General features: G+C 39.1%; 1 protein-coding gene across 1 annotated transcript in view; it reads right to left on the reverse strand.

The window, feature by feature from the left end:
- The window catches only part of LOC105881341 (contactin-associated protein-like 3), a 201,165-nt gene that overhangs the window by 109,826 nt on the left and 74,272 nt on the right, over positions 1-17,067 (reverse strand). Inside the window, exon 4 of the mRNA XM_020289234.2 lies at positions 3,897-4,044. Coding sequence (XP_020144823.2) covers positions 3,897-4,044 — 148 coding nt within the window. The remainder of the gene's footprint in view (positions 1-3,896; positions 4,045-17,067) is intronic.

The raw sequence follows: 17,067 nt of genomic DNA on the forward strand, positions 1-17,067 counted from the left end.
ACATCAAACAGGTGTCCATATAGTTACCCTTTATAAACATTTTGTAGGTATTATCCATCAAGGACATGGAATTGGTAGTCAGAAGACATGAGTACTCTCCTTGTCTCTGATAATTATCTGTAGTTTTTACACTGAAGTCTCTGAAATGTGGATTCTCAGATTGTTTATTTGGAATATTTGGGTGTTAATATCTGCCTTTCCTACTACACAAATATATCAAATAACCAGCGAAAGTATGGAAATATAACTGGAAATTCTTATATTTGCTATTATTACTGGAGATATTACTTGTTTTTAATAACAAAATCCATAAAAACTTAATTTCTAACATACTCACCTTACCTGTATTGTTAGTACAAAAGTAAAATAAATATCTGAAATTTGGATTCATTAATTATTCAGTTTTCATTATCTTCTATCAGAGTTTTTTTCTGAATGGCCCATTCATTCATTCAACATAGAGCAACTGTGCACTCAGTATGTTCCCAGCACTGTACTCACTGTACTAGGTGTTGGTGCTACAGCTGTAAATATCTTACCTACCTCATGTACCCTGAAATCTAACAAGGAGGAAAGAAATTAGACCACCAACCGGAGAGATATAGATACATTTACCAAAAGCGACTGGAGCACATGAAGTCAGACTGTAGACTTCCATGAGAATTCATAATGAGAAAATAAATTTAAACTGAGGGCCTGCGAAGTGCCACTGAAACTAAGATCTGAATGATGAGAAGCCAACACAGTTGAAAGCACAGGGAAGGAGCATTTGAAGCAGAGGAGCCGCAGATGCAGAGGCTCTGAGCCCACAGAAAGCTTGGTGCAGTCGGCAGCGGACAGGTAGCAGGTGACGTGGGGGATGGTGGCAAGAGGTGAGATCGAAGAACTATTCAGGGACAAGGTCACTCAGGCCTTGCTGGGAGTCTGAATGTTAATTTAACAGCAAAGGAAAGCCACTGAAAGTACTGAACAGGAATATAAGTCTATCAGATCTGCATTTTTTAAAGGTAACTTGAGCTGCAGTGTGGAGAATAATGTAGTCAGCTATGAGTAGGGACAGAATGACCTAAAATTAGAAAGCAATCTTAGTGATCTGGGTGAAACCAGGTTTGGATTAAGTTGGTGAGTAGAGGTAAAGAGAACAGAAATCATGTAAAGTATAATTTGGGGTTAGAGTACACAATTTGGAGGTTCATTGGACATGGAGGGCAAAGGGAGACAGATGAGTCATGGATTCAGGTTCAGGCATAAGAACCTGGGTGTCCCCTTCTTATTCTTAATCTTGAGAGATGCCACTGAAGGCCCAGACGGCATTAGAGCATAAGAAATTTATTTTTCAGACTCAGGGCTTTGGGAAACCAACCTAGTGTCTTAAGTGCATCTTCAAGCATGTTTGGAGAACTGACTTTGCGTCACTTTGGGAATCAATCTGAATACAGTACGGAACAAAGACTGGCGAGGTCAAGACCGGAGACAAGTAGCTCATTTAGGAGGCGCTTAATGTAGGTTAACCTGGAGGGAGAGATGGACGGATTCGCAACCTGTTTAGAAGGCAGAGTCAGGTTTGAGTCAATGGGTGGCTATTGGTATGATTTTATTAGGTAGAACACAACGGAAAAGGAGCAGATATTTCCTAGAGGAGAAGAGAGGATGACAATCCCATCTCAGATCGCTGTTTTGAGTGCTCACAGGCCCAGTGCAGAGAGGTGACCTACGGAGGTGGCACCAGAAGCTGAAGCTCCTCAGATCTTGGTTGAGCGTATAGATTTGGAAGTTATTGGCCAGTGTGCAAATGCTAGTGTGAACTGTGCACGTGGATAAAGGCTCAGAGAGAGCTTGGGAGTAGGATAAGAGGTCTAGAACCAACCTGCAGACAACGTTAACCTCAGGGGAGGGCAAGAAAGAGAGGAGCACGGGAAGACACCTGGGAACCAGGAGACACGGCAGTGTCAAGAAGGGCCTGTGGCCACCTGTGCAGGGGAGCAGGGCTCTGGGAGCACCCCACACCCACGCCCCACTCTAGACGTGGAAGTGAAGAAAAGGCATATACTAAGCCAGGAATATGTGGAAACGCACAATGTTTGAAGGGGTAATGAGAATATCATTGTAAATGGGGTATAGAAGAGTAGATAAGATAAAACTCAGAAGAGATGCTGCCCGTAAGTGACACCATATGCAATGATAAAGTTTGAGAATACAAAAAGGGCATTGGGGAAAAAAATAAAAATGCTAAAACCTTCATTAGTAACATAAACCATACATAATATAATAACCATATATTATTAACCATATAATAATATTACTGTCAGCAACAAAAATAAAATCACTGTACTTGAATGATTATTCTTCTAAGGATAGGAAGACAATGTAAAGACCCATTCTTTCTAAAGAATTACTTTGAGTTGGTTAGTAGTGGTGATGTATTATTTGTCTGCATGTTCGGCTTTTCTTTTTCTTTTTTCCCAATATTCCCTTATGCCCAACAGCATATGTTTACAGAAGCTCACAGTGCCAGCAGATTCCACGACAGCTGCACTGCCCACTGGCCCTCCCTGGGACCAGGCACGGAGCTTTGATCTTCTGGGTACTGACCTTCAGCCCAAGGAACTGGAGTAGTATCTCCTCATGAAGGAACATCGAGCTAATGGCAAATCGCCATCAAAGAGCATGTTCTGCTTTGAAGTCAGCAAACCTGAAGTTGTTTCAGAGTAATGAGAGGAGAAGCTAATTTCATAGCATCAAAGAGAAATTCTAAGTATCAGACATCTTAGCCACTGAAACGCAGAGCCCAGTGACAGATCCCAGAGAGCGCGGTGGCGGGAGGAAGAGAACAATGGAGGGAGAGGAGTTTGATGGTGAAGCAGCACCATGACATTCAGCCCCACGGAAATGCCAACGCTGGAAAACAGAGGCAGAGCTCGGGAATCAGTGGGGCTGTACAGGGGTTAAAGAATTACATGTAAAGAACAGTAGCTGAGACATTAGATGCTGCATAGATGGCAGATATTATGATTATGCTTTGGAAAATTAATGTTCTGCAAAACTAAAGCTGTGACCAGGTGGAGAACGGGGGTGGCTGTGTGTAACCAGTGTGAGATGAAAGTCCAACTTGACCCAAATCTAAGCCACTTAAGGCATTTCCATCCAGTTTATTCTTTGAATTGTTCTCCAGTTCCATACAGGATATTTTAAGTTTTGTTCCATTTAGACAATAATTTAAGATATTTTGATAATCATGTAAAGAAATAATACAAGTGTGTTCTGGATCATCAAATTACAACTGTATATGTACTGCCATCCAATTTCATTACTTGCTTTTTGTGTTTCTGTTATATTCATGTCGGCACCATTCTTTCTACTTTTATTACAGCTAATAGATGAGATAATAAGCTGACTTAATACATAAACATAAGTTCCCACCACATGAAGGGAAGTGAAGCACGGCATGCTGTACTGTAGGTGTCATGGTCATGTTAGCAGAGAAAAGCAGGAAGAACTGAGTCGTCGTGAGAAATCAACCCCAGCATCACTTAGTATTCCCTACTGAGCATCATCTCAGCTTCAGAAAAACAGTATCTGTGTTGTTAGTTTCAACTCTATCGGGTTTATGAGATATCTACTATGTTGCAAGCACTTTGCTAAACTCTGGAAATCTAAAGACAGATATGTTTCAGTTCAGGTCCATCTCTAAATTAGCTATACAAAACAATAACTAAAGTCCACATTGTCATTGGTAGACCCCAAAAGCTTTCCAAAAAATCAGTCTAATTGCACAGTTACTTAAAAAGCCAGAAAAAGTCAAGTTCAACAACTCAGGCCAGCGTTGGCTTTTACAGTTTGGCTCTTACAACATCTCAGGCGACAGAGACTTCCCACGGGGAATCAGCACCACTTACTGTATGCACACCCGTACACTTCCGTCCGCATCCCAATTCTGCCCTTAGGGTTCCAGGCTACAGGGAGGAAGCGCAGGAACCTGGCTTCGATGGGAGGCTGGAGTCTACAGTGCACCACGCTGTCTGCATTTGTGTTTCCCGGAAATCCCTGGGAGAGAACAGAGAAAGGGATCAATGTGTCTGCAGAATATAATCTCCACTTCATTAGCTCCGATGCCAATGAGCGGCGCATGCTCACTTTGTCGATGTGTAAACAGCTATATTCGTAAAAGAAACACGGCTAATCTTTAACAACAACGTGAGGGCCTCTTTCAGCCCCTGGATTAGTCGCCATTGCATGAGTTTCCTTTGTTTACAGGGCATTTTCAATTTCACCAGCACCATTAGAATGTCCACAAGCATGATGGCCTCCACGAAGTTTGCTCGTCTAAAGTGCTCACCCTGCACATCTTCCCTCCCCGGTCGCCGGCAGTGAGGCGGCTCCCGTGAAACCACGGCGCCGTGCGGCAGGGCGTCGAGCGTGGCGGTGACGGCGGTGACGTGCTCGGGACCTCCCGGAAGGGCCCTGGGACCGGAACTAGAGAGCTGGCAGGGACCGGACGTCACCCCGGCCCTGTACCCTTAACCCGCACGCGAGAAGCTACAGTCCAGGGAGAAGAGAGACTTTCTGGAGGGGCCGCCACCCTGCGCCGTGGCACGATTGCGTCTGGCTGGTGTTTCAGTCCCGGTGGGCTCTCTCCGTTCTTGGGGAACCCTTCACAGGGAACACAGCTCCGGGCGGGACTCGGTCCCTGCCGTCCCCAGGAGCTGCAGTTCCTGCGGCAGACTCTGAATCCCATTACCTAGGTTCTGACTCAGGTTTAGAATCTGAGACAAAACAGTTAAACAGCTAACCTAGGAACTTCAGCTCCTGTGGACATTTTGACTCCAACATTAAAATTCAGATTGAAGAATTAAAATCCATTTTGTCTGTAGCTAACAAAATTTTTTAGACCTCAGTACAAAATAATACAATAAAAATCTTTCAAATAAACCCTCTCTAATCAGAATTGTCTTACTGTCTTTATATATCAAATATTATTTCATTCTTAATTTGTTTTAAAGTATAAACTCTGGAAAATATAGTTTCGATTGATGTGACTACGGCATCATGCAGCAAAAAGAATTTTTAATGTCTATTTTTATTTAATGGAATTAAAATAGATTAATATTTAAGAAATTTTAAATAGATATAATTATTTATGAATAGGGCAGATGAGGAACATAGTCTTTACAACTCTGGAGATCTGAATATGAAATCAAACGTTTATCACATGTGATTAAAATATATTCAAATGTTTGAGTATATATGAATACAGGTATGACCATATTAATTTATTTGAGTTTTGGAGCAATCACATTATTCATATCTTATGTAGAATTATGACCAATTTCATAGGATACAAACCAAATGAAACATTATTCTTTAAAAATATAGAAATTTAGGACACTACATTTTGGAAAGGGAAGATTTATATCAGCATTTCACTGACATAACATTCAGGGCTTATTACTGAAATAACCTTATATATTACAGTAAAATAATGTGTCTTAAAAATATGCATTGTAGTTTTTTATTCATTATATTCAAAGTTTGCTTGGAGAGTTTTCAGAACAGACATGAATTTATAGGTGAGCACATATAACTACAAATACAAAGAATGACAGACACAAAGACCTGTTCCTGCTCCGTTTTGTTAAGTTGGAAACACAAAAATAGGGACAATAATAAGTTGTCTCCACGAGAATAGGGACAAGCACCCTTTGTGGAAATGTACGGCCTTCACCAGTTTTACAGAGGCTTAAATCTTCATTTTAGAATAACCAGTAGAAAGCATAGCTCTGTTGAGAGTGAAGGTGTAGAATATGGTTTTTGGAAACCACAGTCCTTCAGATTCTTCTGTCTTATCAGCCATGTAATCTTGGCAGAAATAATCATTTTTCTTTTTAAAGTTGAAAATAATATCTACCTGACAATCTTGGGAATAATTGAACTAGTTAATGTACATAATGAATTTGTAAGATTATAAATAATTTTCTTTATAGCATTCTTCTGCTATTTGTGTGTGTGTGTGTGTGTGTGTGTGTGTGTGTCTATAAAATCTCCCTCTTATTGAAAGAAAGAATCATTTAAGTTTGATGTGGATTTTCTGTCTTTGAGGGCATTACAACTGAGTGTTATATTAAAATTGAATACTTGGGCCGGGCGCGGTGGCTCACGCCTGTAATCCTAGCTCTTGGGAGGCCGAGGCAGGCGGATTGCTCAAGGTCAGGAGTTCAAAACCAGCCTGAGCAAGAGCGAGACCCCGTCTCTACTATAAATAGAAAGAAATTAATTGGCCAACTGATATATATATGTAAAAAATTAGCTGGGCATGGTGGCGCATGCCTGTAGTCCCAGCTACTCGGGAGGCCGAGGCAGAAGGATCGCTGGAGCCCAGTAGTTTGAGGTTGCTGTGAGCTAGGCTGATGCCATGGCACTCACTCTAGCCTGGGCAACAAAGCGAGACTCTGTCTCAAAAAAAAAAAAAAAAAAAATTGAATACTTGTAGATAAAATGATCAGTTTCCATAACATGAAAGTGACTAAAATCTGTGGCTTGAGGTCCACTCACATGTAAATATGTTTTCTAAACATTACTAAAATATTTCCTACACCCCACTTTGAGTTTTTGCAGTGACACTGGTCAAATCTAGCAATCACAGGACAGAGTCAGTGATGGTGACATGTGATATCCTGGTTTTTCTGCATAATGTTAAACTCATCGATGCTCTTGGTTGAGTACTAAATACTCAGATAAACAGCCATAAGCAGGAAATTTACTGTAAATGTAAGATTCATCAACAATTATTTTTAAGAAGCCTCTTAGAGATTTGTAATTTTGAAACATTTCTGTCTTAATGGATTTTTATCCTCAAATCTTTATTTTAAATTATGAGTTATAGAAATGAGTCTGAATTTTAAAATAGCTATTAAATCTCTACCAGGTGCTACCACTGCACGGTGCAATTTCACACATTATTTCAGGAGTGCTCACAAAGGTGCTGGGAAGGCTTGAATAAAGGAAATCAATTCTTTAGAAACTCCAGTTTTATTAGTAGCTTCCCCAAACACTCGAATGTACTAAAAGAGATTCTGATTTCAATACACTGTTATTATTTTTAGCTGCCCTGGTTAAGCGGCAGAACCATGTCTGGAGTAAGAAAGTGTTTGCAAGTCTTTGAATTCTAATTCTGTTTCCTTAATTGCCCAGCTGGGCTGATACTGGACACATGTTTTAGTCTCTGCAATCTCAGCCTCTTTATGAGTAATATGGGGATAATATTAATAATAACTTCTTTGCCCAGTTTATAGCTTGTTGGAGGATTTTTCTGAAAGTGGCTTGAAAATTCTTAGGAACTACATGAATGAAAGATATTATTAAGCTGCTCCTCTATATATAAGGTATGGTAACAAAACTATTTGAGTAAGACACTTTGTTATTTTATGTGTTATCTGAAAAAATTGTTTTAATGCTAAGTTTAGATCATTCATAATGTAATTACCATAGCATATGCCCTGATGGTATTTTATGAAGCAATTAAAGTGTTTCTATAGATTATTAAAAATGAGTATATTATTGTTACCACTGTAGTATGAGTAGTATAATTATATTTATGTAAAGAGTTAATCAGTAAAAAAAAATGAAAGATATAACACAATGATGTATGTGAACAAAACAATTACAATCTTTTTAAAGAATACATACAAATAAAACACAATGGACTGGGGAGTGAGCCATGCTGGAGACGAAAAGGAGTGCTGAGCGAGTGAGTAAACACCAAGGCAAGAGCAGGGCCTTGCACGGACCAGGCCGATCATTCCGTAACACTTCCTCCTTGAGGAATGCGACTCACCGAAACCTTGACGCCTGAATAAACAAGTAAGAGAAAAGTGCTCCAGCACGTGGGCACAGGTGTCTTGCTGAAGAGCCTCTAACCTGCTGCTGCGACCTCCTCGCCCTGCTCTGTCTCTGGCTGCACCTGGGCAAGTGCAGGGGGACTGCTGCAGAGTGACCTGGGGCTGCCACAGCCCCCTCAGGAACACGGACGGGGCTGGGGCCACCATTCCAGCAGTACGCTGGTTCCTGTGGCTGCTGAAGGCTTTCACTGCGTTGTAGAGTCTCCTGTGGGTGGCCCGTCACGTGGTGGAGAACATGGGCTGCAAAGTTAGAGACCCGCACACAGTCCAAGTCCTGACCGGTTCTGTGACTGCAGGCAAGTCACGCAACCACACGGGACACCAGCTTTCTCCTCAGGATGAGTCTGCGCCCTCTCCCCTCTGGTTCTCACACTGACTCATCTCAAGCTCTTAGTAGCAGGTGACATTAGGCAAGAATGGTACTATTTTTGTCCCTGTCATTTTCAGAGGATTATAGATAATGGTGTCGCATGCAAAACTGCTTCTTACTTGAATCAGTATCTATAATTGGCTATGTGAACACTTGTCCTTAATTATTTTAAAGTAAGCACTAGAATTCATTATTTTAATGAATATTTTACTAACCACTAGAATATATTAATGTTTATTAACATAAATAAAATGAGAACAATATGACTTCACCTTATTCTAATATTATTAAATGAACCGAACTAGGAATTAAGAAATGTGAGTGGTGGTGCCCGTTTTCCCATTAATTAGCTGTGAGAGCCAGGGTGAGTCAGCTGAGGTCTCAGTAGATCTAGAGGCATAGTATAAAGAGCTATGGAACCTCAGGTTCTCTCCAGCACTAAAAAATCATGGCCTGAAATAGTGGGATTATTTCAGGTGTACACAAAATAACTGTTACAGAGAAAATTAATGAATAATCAGTGACAGCAGGAGTGCCCTATTTAAAAAATATGTGTGTATGTGAACATTTGTATATGTTTAATTAATTAAATACATATAATTGTTTAAAAATGAAACACTGAGAATACATTTGAATGTCATTTGATACTTGAATATCCCAATTTTTAAAAAATAGAAATGAATTGATTTACCATATTTGAATCATAACTCAAAAAGACTAAAACACAGTATAGCTCATGTTAAAAAAGACAACTCAAATGCTTCCTCTTGTTTGCTCACTATAAGCAACTTTGAGGAAATGATCACTCAGAAATATGAGGCATCCAAGGTATGTATCAAGATGAACTTAAAGGTCATTTAAAAAATAATTCAGATAATGAAAAGAGCAGAACTAGCCACTTAGTCCTTTGTATATATTGAATATAGCCAAATATTTTACACAGTTCAATCGGGTTTCTGACAGAGATTCTGCTATTGACTTTAAGTGATCACATTAATTAAATGTTAAAATACCTTTTTAAAAAGCAGACAATTCATCTAACTTGTCATTTTACTTGGACCTGGGACAAATTCGCTGTGTAAGATTGACAATAAGTCTTCTTAACTCTCGATTTCCCTATAATGATTTCCCTTGGTGTTTTTAAAGTTCAGAGTATACTGGTGCCATCTCTGGTTTCTCAGAGACTTTCGCAATCAGCCTGCTTCTAGCAGATAGTAGGCATTGTTGCAAAATCAGGATCTCTTCAAGGATAATAAATGTCTGCTGTGTTGAATTTTACACTACTGTCCCCAAGACTCACACCCTTTTCTTAGCCCTCGTAATCTTTACCAGTGGTTAACACATAGCTGGCGCCAAGTAAGCGCTGGTGAGTTGGCTCAATTGTCAGAGTCAGTCTTCCTAGGACAGGCAGCCCTCGGTTAGGCAAGACCTGACTTAATGGCATTCCATACTTATGGATGGGCTCCCAAGACTCCCAATGAGGATAATTTATAATTAAATGATTAAATTAATAATTCGGGAACTAGTTTCTTCCAAGCATGTAAACAAACTCTCATGGCTTAAGTGGTTGGTGCAACATCTTTATGCTAGCAGCTGGCCTCATTGTTTATGGTCGCTTACACACAGTATCACTTTTGTCTTGACTTTTTTTTTTTTTTCTTTCTTTTTCTTAGAAACTGTTGTGTCTGTTAATGTCTTGACTTTTTTATTTGATTTAGTGAGTTTGTGTTTACCCTGATGACCATGCAAAAGTCCACTGCAAGTCCAGGTGAGCCTGCAGCAAAGGGACAGGTGGTTGCAAAGGAAATGAAGTAGAAATAATTAAGCCTTTGGAGAAAGGCCACACACCACCATTCATTGGGACAGCTTTAGGATTCAGTCGCTCAACGATCAGAACAATTATAATATAAAGGATAAGTGAGAATAACGGAATATGTGAAAAGCAGTGCTTCTATGAAAGCATCAATTATTACTAAGCAGAGTAGCGGATTAATTATTGAAATAGAAAGGCCATTATTGATTTGGCTATAAGATCAAAATAAGCATAACATTCCTATTAGCCTAGGAATTAAAAGAAAGAACATAAAAGTTTCTGCAACTTATTATTACAGTAAATGGCATTATTATTACAGTATTACGTTATGTTATTATTACCATATATGAGCCATTATAGTATTGTTATTATTGTTACTATTACCAGATATGTCTCGTTCATCGGGGATCTGAATTATATACAAATCCAACCTAGAGATATTCTCAGGAACGTATCTCAACCGTAACGCGGGGACTCCTGTACTATATTGGGGTCAGTCTCTCCAGGCCAGCCTCCTTGTCCCGCGCACAGACCAGCATCTCCCTTCCTTTGCCTGGACGGCTCAGGGCGCGGCTGTATCTCCAGCTCTACACGCCCCAGTAGTTACTGGGCACCTTCCCACCAACCCCAGAGCAATTTATTAATTGTAGTGTTTTCACTCTTCCTCATCCCTGGTGATCCCAACCTGCCCAGGTTAAGAATTTAGCTAGGAACCACTATTAATAAATCAATTATCTAAGTGTTTTTGTTATTCTAATTGAAGATTATAATCATCTGTTTGTTTGGCATGTTTACTGCTTAGTAACTGACCATCAGATGGATTTAATTTATTTTGTCCCTGTTAGCTAAGGCCAGATCTGCATATTTTCACATAAGAATCTGTGGGCATTAAACTGGATGATCCATGTGATCTTGTCCTCAAATATTAGATATTGGATATGCACATATAAATGGTTATGATTAATTAATCATAATGTGCTATTATGGAAAATAGTTCATAGCCCTGATAGTCTACAAATAGCTATGATAATAGTTTCAGAAACTTTTAGAATACTTTTTCACTATTTTTAATTTTAGTTTTAGCAATGAAAAATCATTTGAATGACAAAAAATGTTTCACCATATTTTTACACTTATATTCTTAGAAAGCCCTATCTATAAAATATCTACTACATAAGGTGCATTTATTAATATATATCCCTGTGTCTCTAACTGGTTAAAGAAATGAAGCTTTGTCTAAAGGCCTGAAATGTTTTCACTTAAGGTAAGGGTGTGAGACAAGCCACCAGACATTTACTGAAACTCATGGTGATCTGTTGTGTAAATTGATAACCTGTAGGTGTGGTTTAAGCTTTGTCTTGTGTGGCCTTAGGCCTGATAATGAGCTATAAAGGATGCCAAGAAGAGAGGGGTGCATGACTAGGCATGTCTGACCTCACTTCTCATGGCCAGCTACTCAGCTTTAGAGCTTCCTGCAGTCCCCTTGGCCAAGAGGGGTGTCCATTCAGTCAGCCAGGGGGCTTAAGATTTTATTTTAGTTCACATAGGGATGATGCTTAATGTCTTTAAGAAGTTAAAAATTGTACTAAAGTTAAATACTATTATCACACCTAAAGTGTCAGCAGCCATTAATAACTCATCCAAATATTGAATTAGTGTGAAACTCTAATATGAGGAAAATTACTTTAAATTCTCTAGTGCAGTAACTGCCTAGAGAATATAGTAGGTGAATCTCTAAATCTTGAGGGATTCATTGACACAATATGGAAAGCTGTCCTAGCAAATGCAAAGCAGAACGTTGATTCCTGATTTAAAGGTACAGAAAAGAAACCTGCACATGAGAGTCTAATACATAGTATTGCAATTAAAATAGTAGCAAGGTTGGGGACCACAGGTGCCAGAAACAAAAAACATATTTATTTCTATAAGATCTTATACATATCTATAAACAGGTCCACCTTCCCTGTAGAATTTCCCTTCCTTCTTTCACAGGTACTATGAAAGTATTACAAAGTGAATTTCCCTTCTTTATCGCACCCCTGTTTTCTTAATTAAAAAAATACAGATTCTATTCCTTGTAACTGGGCTAGAGAACAAGGATATCGTTTTACATGTGGCCATGGTTTTTCTTTGTTGTAAGCTATATCGTAGAATTGATACATTTTACTGAACTGGTACATTTGTTCCTCGGGCTCATAAAGATGGATCTATGTCTTGTAATTAGGATGGATCCATTTTTGCAATTTTGTTTCTTTTTTCTTGCTGCCAGGTGAGATTGCCACTCTTCCTTGTCCTCCTTTTGCCTCAGAAGGCACGTATTTACTGACTCAGATGGCTTGCCTCCCGGGAGTTCCCAAAACACTTCATTCAGAGTGCAGAATAGGGCGGCCATTAGTTTACCTAAGTCTCTTTCCAACAGGTCATCAGGTGCTTTGGGAGACAAGAGAAAGGTATATTCCTCTAACAAAGGGTCTATTTGCATAAGAATTTTAGAGGAGAAAGAATAGATAGAAGGTTGTCTAGAGATACCCACAGCTTTAAAACAAAAAAAGGTCAGAAGAAATTAGAGTACATGGCTCCAGGATCCAGAAAAAGAGCAGGAAAAGGTTAAGACAGGGAAAAGAAACAGACACTCCACTTCCCAACTCAGAGGCTCCCTCATTATGTCAATTTTACACATTAGTTTGCACCATTTGCCAATTATTTTCTGTCTGATTTCTCAGGAGGTAATGAAGCTTCAGACTTAGGTTGCATCCTTCGTATCTTCCTTAATCTTTCTTCCCAAATGTCCTGGCTTCTTAACAAAGTGACATATTGACTTTCCACTAGAGCATCCCTCTTATTTGTTGTTGGCTCCCAATAAATTGTGTTCGCTTTGTGAATGATTCTAACTGGGCAGCTAACACTGCACTTTAAGTTCTTCCCCACATTTTCCTGAACTGGATGGCTGCCACCAACTGTCTGCCCTTGCCATGCAACTATTTTTTCCCTGTCAATTCCTGGCGGGGAAATTCCTGGCAAAAAGGCTGCTGTAAGAGTAGAGGTCAAGGATATATTCTGATCTTTTCCTGGAATGATCCTCATAAATTTTCTGGAATGATCCCCATAAATCCCCATAAACTGAATCCATGAACTGCCAATGAAAAGCAACAGGGGCATACCTGGCTCTTGGGTGCATTACTGTAGCACTGCTAGAGGTCACCATCTGCAGACAGGCTCCAAGGACTGCCATCAGCAGCTCCTCACATTGGGTTTCTCAGCCATGAAAAGCAGCTTGAGTTATTGGAAGAGGTGGACGGTTGGCGTCCTGTTGCCATGCGTTCCCTGGTGACGTAAGCTATCATTTGGCTCCCGTCACACCTGCTCTGTTAGCTAAGCAAGCCAGCCAGAGGCAGCATTTCGCACAGCAGCCAGAGTACATCCCAGCACGTATGGCTGTAAATTGAAAAACGCTGCAGAGTGCTTCTGCAAGTTTTTGTGAATCTTCCAAGTGCAATAAAAGAACTCTAAAGATGGGTAATATCAACGGGTGAGAAGGCATCTGGGGGAATTATGGCATTTGAATTTCTAGAGGTCCAAAAGGGTAAGGCTGGTTTTCATCATGTTGAGACGAAAAAGAGGTTGGTTTGTGCGGCACTGTAGTTTCTGCTCTCATTGCCCTCGTGGTTTGAGTCCTTTTGTATTCTCTCTCTTATAAATTACTAGGGCAATCACTCACCATTCCAAATCCTTTATTTTAAGATACAATTTCTTACACAAATTCTCAATGACTCTTCGATCTTCCCTCTTAATGATGTATAGATCCTTAGCTATGTTTTGCATATTTGGTTTAAAGGGAATCACAGAGTTGAAATCAGGACCGGAACACCCAATATCAGGATATTCTAATAAGGCTGACAACTTGCCCCGTCTATAGGGAAGTCATCCCAGATGTCCACAGACATTGAGAACCATCTACCCATGAGACCATTACCTCCCTCCTCTGGGGTCCCAGAGTGAAGAAAAGGAGTATAATATAAAAAGAAGCAGAGGAAACAAAAGGAATGACAGCAGAGAAGGAATGAGAACACGAAGGGAGCAATTGATTTCAGCTTCTTAATCTATTCCTCCAGCTTCTTAATTCATTCTTTATAGCTGTTTGTTATTTTTTTGTTGTTTGCTGAAAAATATTCATCCCAGAGACATGAATAATTGATTTATTTTGGGTGAATTTTCTTCTTAAAATTCCTGTGCATATACCAATTTGTCTACCCCAAAAGAGACTTTCTCTGGTCATGGCAAAGGAGAATTTTCATAAAGACACATATTCTAAACATGATAGACTGAAATAAGCCTTCTAAGAGAGAGACCTTCTGGCAACATTCTGGACTTCCCATATCTTTCTTCCATTAAATTCCATTCTGAATCAGATGGGAACTGAGAGCCCATATTACAAATCTTGCTCAATAATAACTCAAAAGTTATAATGAGGGCTTGAAATATTTCCCAGGAACTCAATCCTGCTGAGCCAAAGTGCACAAAGAGAGACTTTAAAGCAAATAGCGGGGTCTCTTATGTGATCAAAAGAGGCCACATTTTATGTTATGCATATTTTATCACAACAAAAAATGTTTGAAAAAGAAAGGGTGGCCACGATTGATTCCTCTAACAAATTCAGCCAGTAGAAAGACTCACTCAAGAAATCCCATCCTCATTACCAAATTGTTAGGGGCAAAAAATATCAAGATCCAAATGAACATGCCAATTCATAAATACAGAATTGGTTGATTTTATTACTGATTAAACAAATACCCTGAATATACACAGGTAGCCAGCAAGTGGCTACAAAGCAGTAGCATATATTCAGGTTTATTTACATGGAATTAAGCTTGCAGTTATTAAACATCATCTTACTTTAAGAAAACAGTCAGCAGACATTCAATTTACATCAGTAATTGCATTGAGTCTACCTTGATGTCCTGTTTACATATTTCTTTATCAGGCTTGCTCTGATGTTAAGTTCTTCATAATTCTGCATCAGGATCTATGGGTTGCCCAGACAGGGCATTAGTGCCTATATGAGTCTCATCTTTGAACATTCTCAGCAAGGCTAGGTTAGGCCCAGTCTCCACATAGCACAAATTCTCTGGGTTCAGCTGGGTGTGGATTTCATGTGCTCACCCCACCTTCCCATAGGAATTATAAAAAAACCAAACTTCTTAACATCTTACCTCTGTAAATGATGTGGTTATTTAAAATGAACCGACTGTTAATTAAAATTGCAATCATACAGAGCTTTTATTTGCCGAACATTTAAAGTTTAGTGAGAGTTTCTCAATTTACGACTTTAAATATCACTCACTTGTTCTGAAGGTAATAATTCGCTCAATTTTATGTACTGCTTAGAATGTATTTATTTAATCAATTAGTATTGTGTGTTTGAGTATGTGAGGAGTAAGCTAAAGACATTTCAGAGGAAATCAAATAGACTCTGAAATTGAAGTGAAGCTCCCAGACTGTGAATACTGGTGACAAAAAAGGAAGATAAGTGTTTAGGGGGAAGCAAGTAGTTCAATGCCTTGAGTTCAATGCCTTGAACTAAAAAATAGAAACACCAGAGGCAAATAATCACTGACCATATTTAATCGGGACAGGGGTCATATGTGAGTTCTACAGAATTTAGTTTAGCTACTGTTCTTATACTCACTTATTCCAACTGGCAAAAATATGCCTTTTGTATGAAAGGAAAACTGTTTCTTGCCCTTTTACTTTTTTGACTTTTGCCACAATCTGCTTATATTTTCTAAGATATTTACAAAGAGCAACTATTAATATATAGACCAATTACAGCTGACCCTGAACAGCACTTGGCAGGCCCACTTATACGGGGATTTTTTTTTCCAATAAATACAGTCAGCCTCCATACCCGCGGCTTCTGCAGGGCCAGCTGAGGGCAGGACTGGAGTATGTGTGGATTTCGGTATCTGACAGGGGTCCTGGAACTAATCCCCCATGGATTCAGGAGGACTGTAAATGTTTTTGATATCCACAATATTAATTGTGCTTACAATATTTAAATATTCACATTTAAATATGTGAATAAGGCAATGTGTTCATATATTCATTAACCATTAAATTTTTGTTGAATAGCATATACCATGACTAGTATGAAATAATTTGAAATAAGCTCATATCACAAGAAAAAAGAAAAACTTGTTAAAAGAACATGAGCTATCTTGAGCAAATACTCCATTCTCCAATAATAATTTTAGCCACTTGCTAAAAATGTAATAATTTCCCAATCAAGAGGAGTACATTTAGCAACTAAATCCTAAATCAATAATAATTCTTCCCCAAACCTGATTTTGAGAACTTCAGTTTGGGTTTTTTTCTAAATGTATAACTGTCCATTTTGATGTTGAGAAACAAAACAGTAAGTGAAATAAAAACTATCTCATTCAAACTTTACTCCTCAGATTAGAATTTTAAAATATGTCTTACACCGTGTATGACAGAAATATGTTTACTGTCCTAGGATTTTGCCATTGCTCATAGAAAATCACACTTGACATTTATAAGAAATACTAATTTTGCATTTAAAGAAAACATTAAACAGAATCTATGTTAAATATGTTAAAATCAAATGGGTAAACCCCACAGAATTGTATTTTGAAGCCGTTTGGGAAGTTTCAGTGAAAAAATCAAAATGTTTTTCTTGGCATTTAGATGAGTCTCTGATACATCTAAATCAAATTGGTAACAGTCATGTAATTAACAGTTAAGTTCAAGATGAATGCTTACTGTGCACAAAAAGGTCAGTATTGCATTGGAGTTAAAAGAAAAGTAAATGTACATATGAAAAGTAAATTGAAAAACGCAGGAGGCCTTTTGCTTACGTCCCTCCTTTCCCGTGCGTAGTGGCGGTGGGTCACCAGGAGTCGGGAAAGCGGAGAATCCGGGTGCCTGGCAGTTGCCCCGGGGGGTCAGTACCCTGAAAGATGTTCAATTGA

This window comes from Microcebus murinus, chromosome 12, assembly GCF_040939455.1.
Source record: "Microcebus murinus isolate Inina chromosome 12, M.murinus_Inina_mat1.0, whole genome shotgun sequence".
In the NCBI taxonomy this organism is placed as follows: domain Eukaryota; kingdom Metazoa; phylum Chordata; class Mammalia; order Primates; family Cheirogaleidae; genus Microcebus; species Microcebus murinus.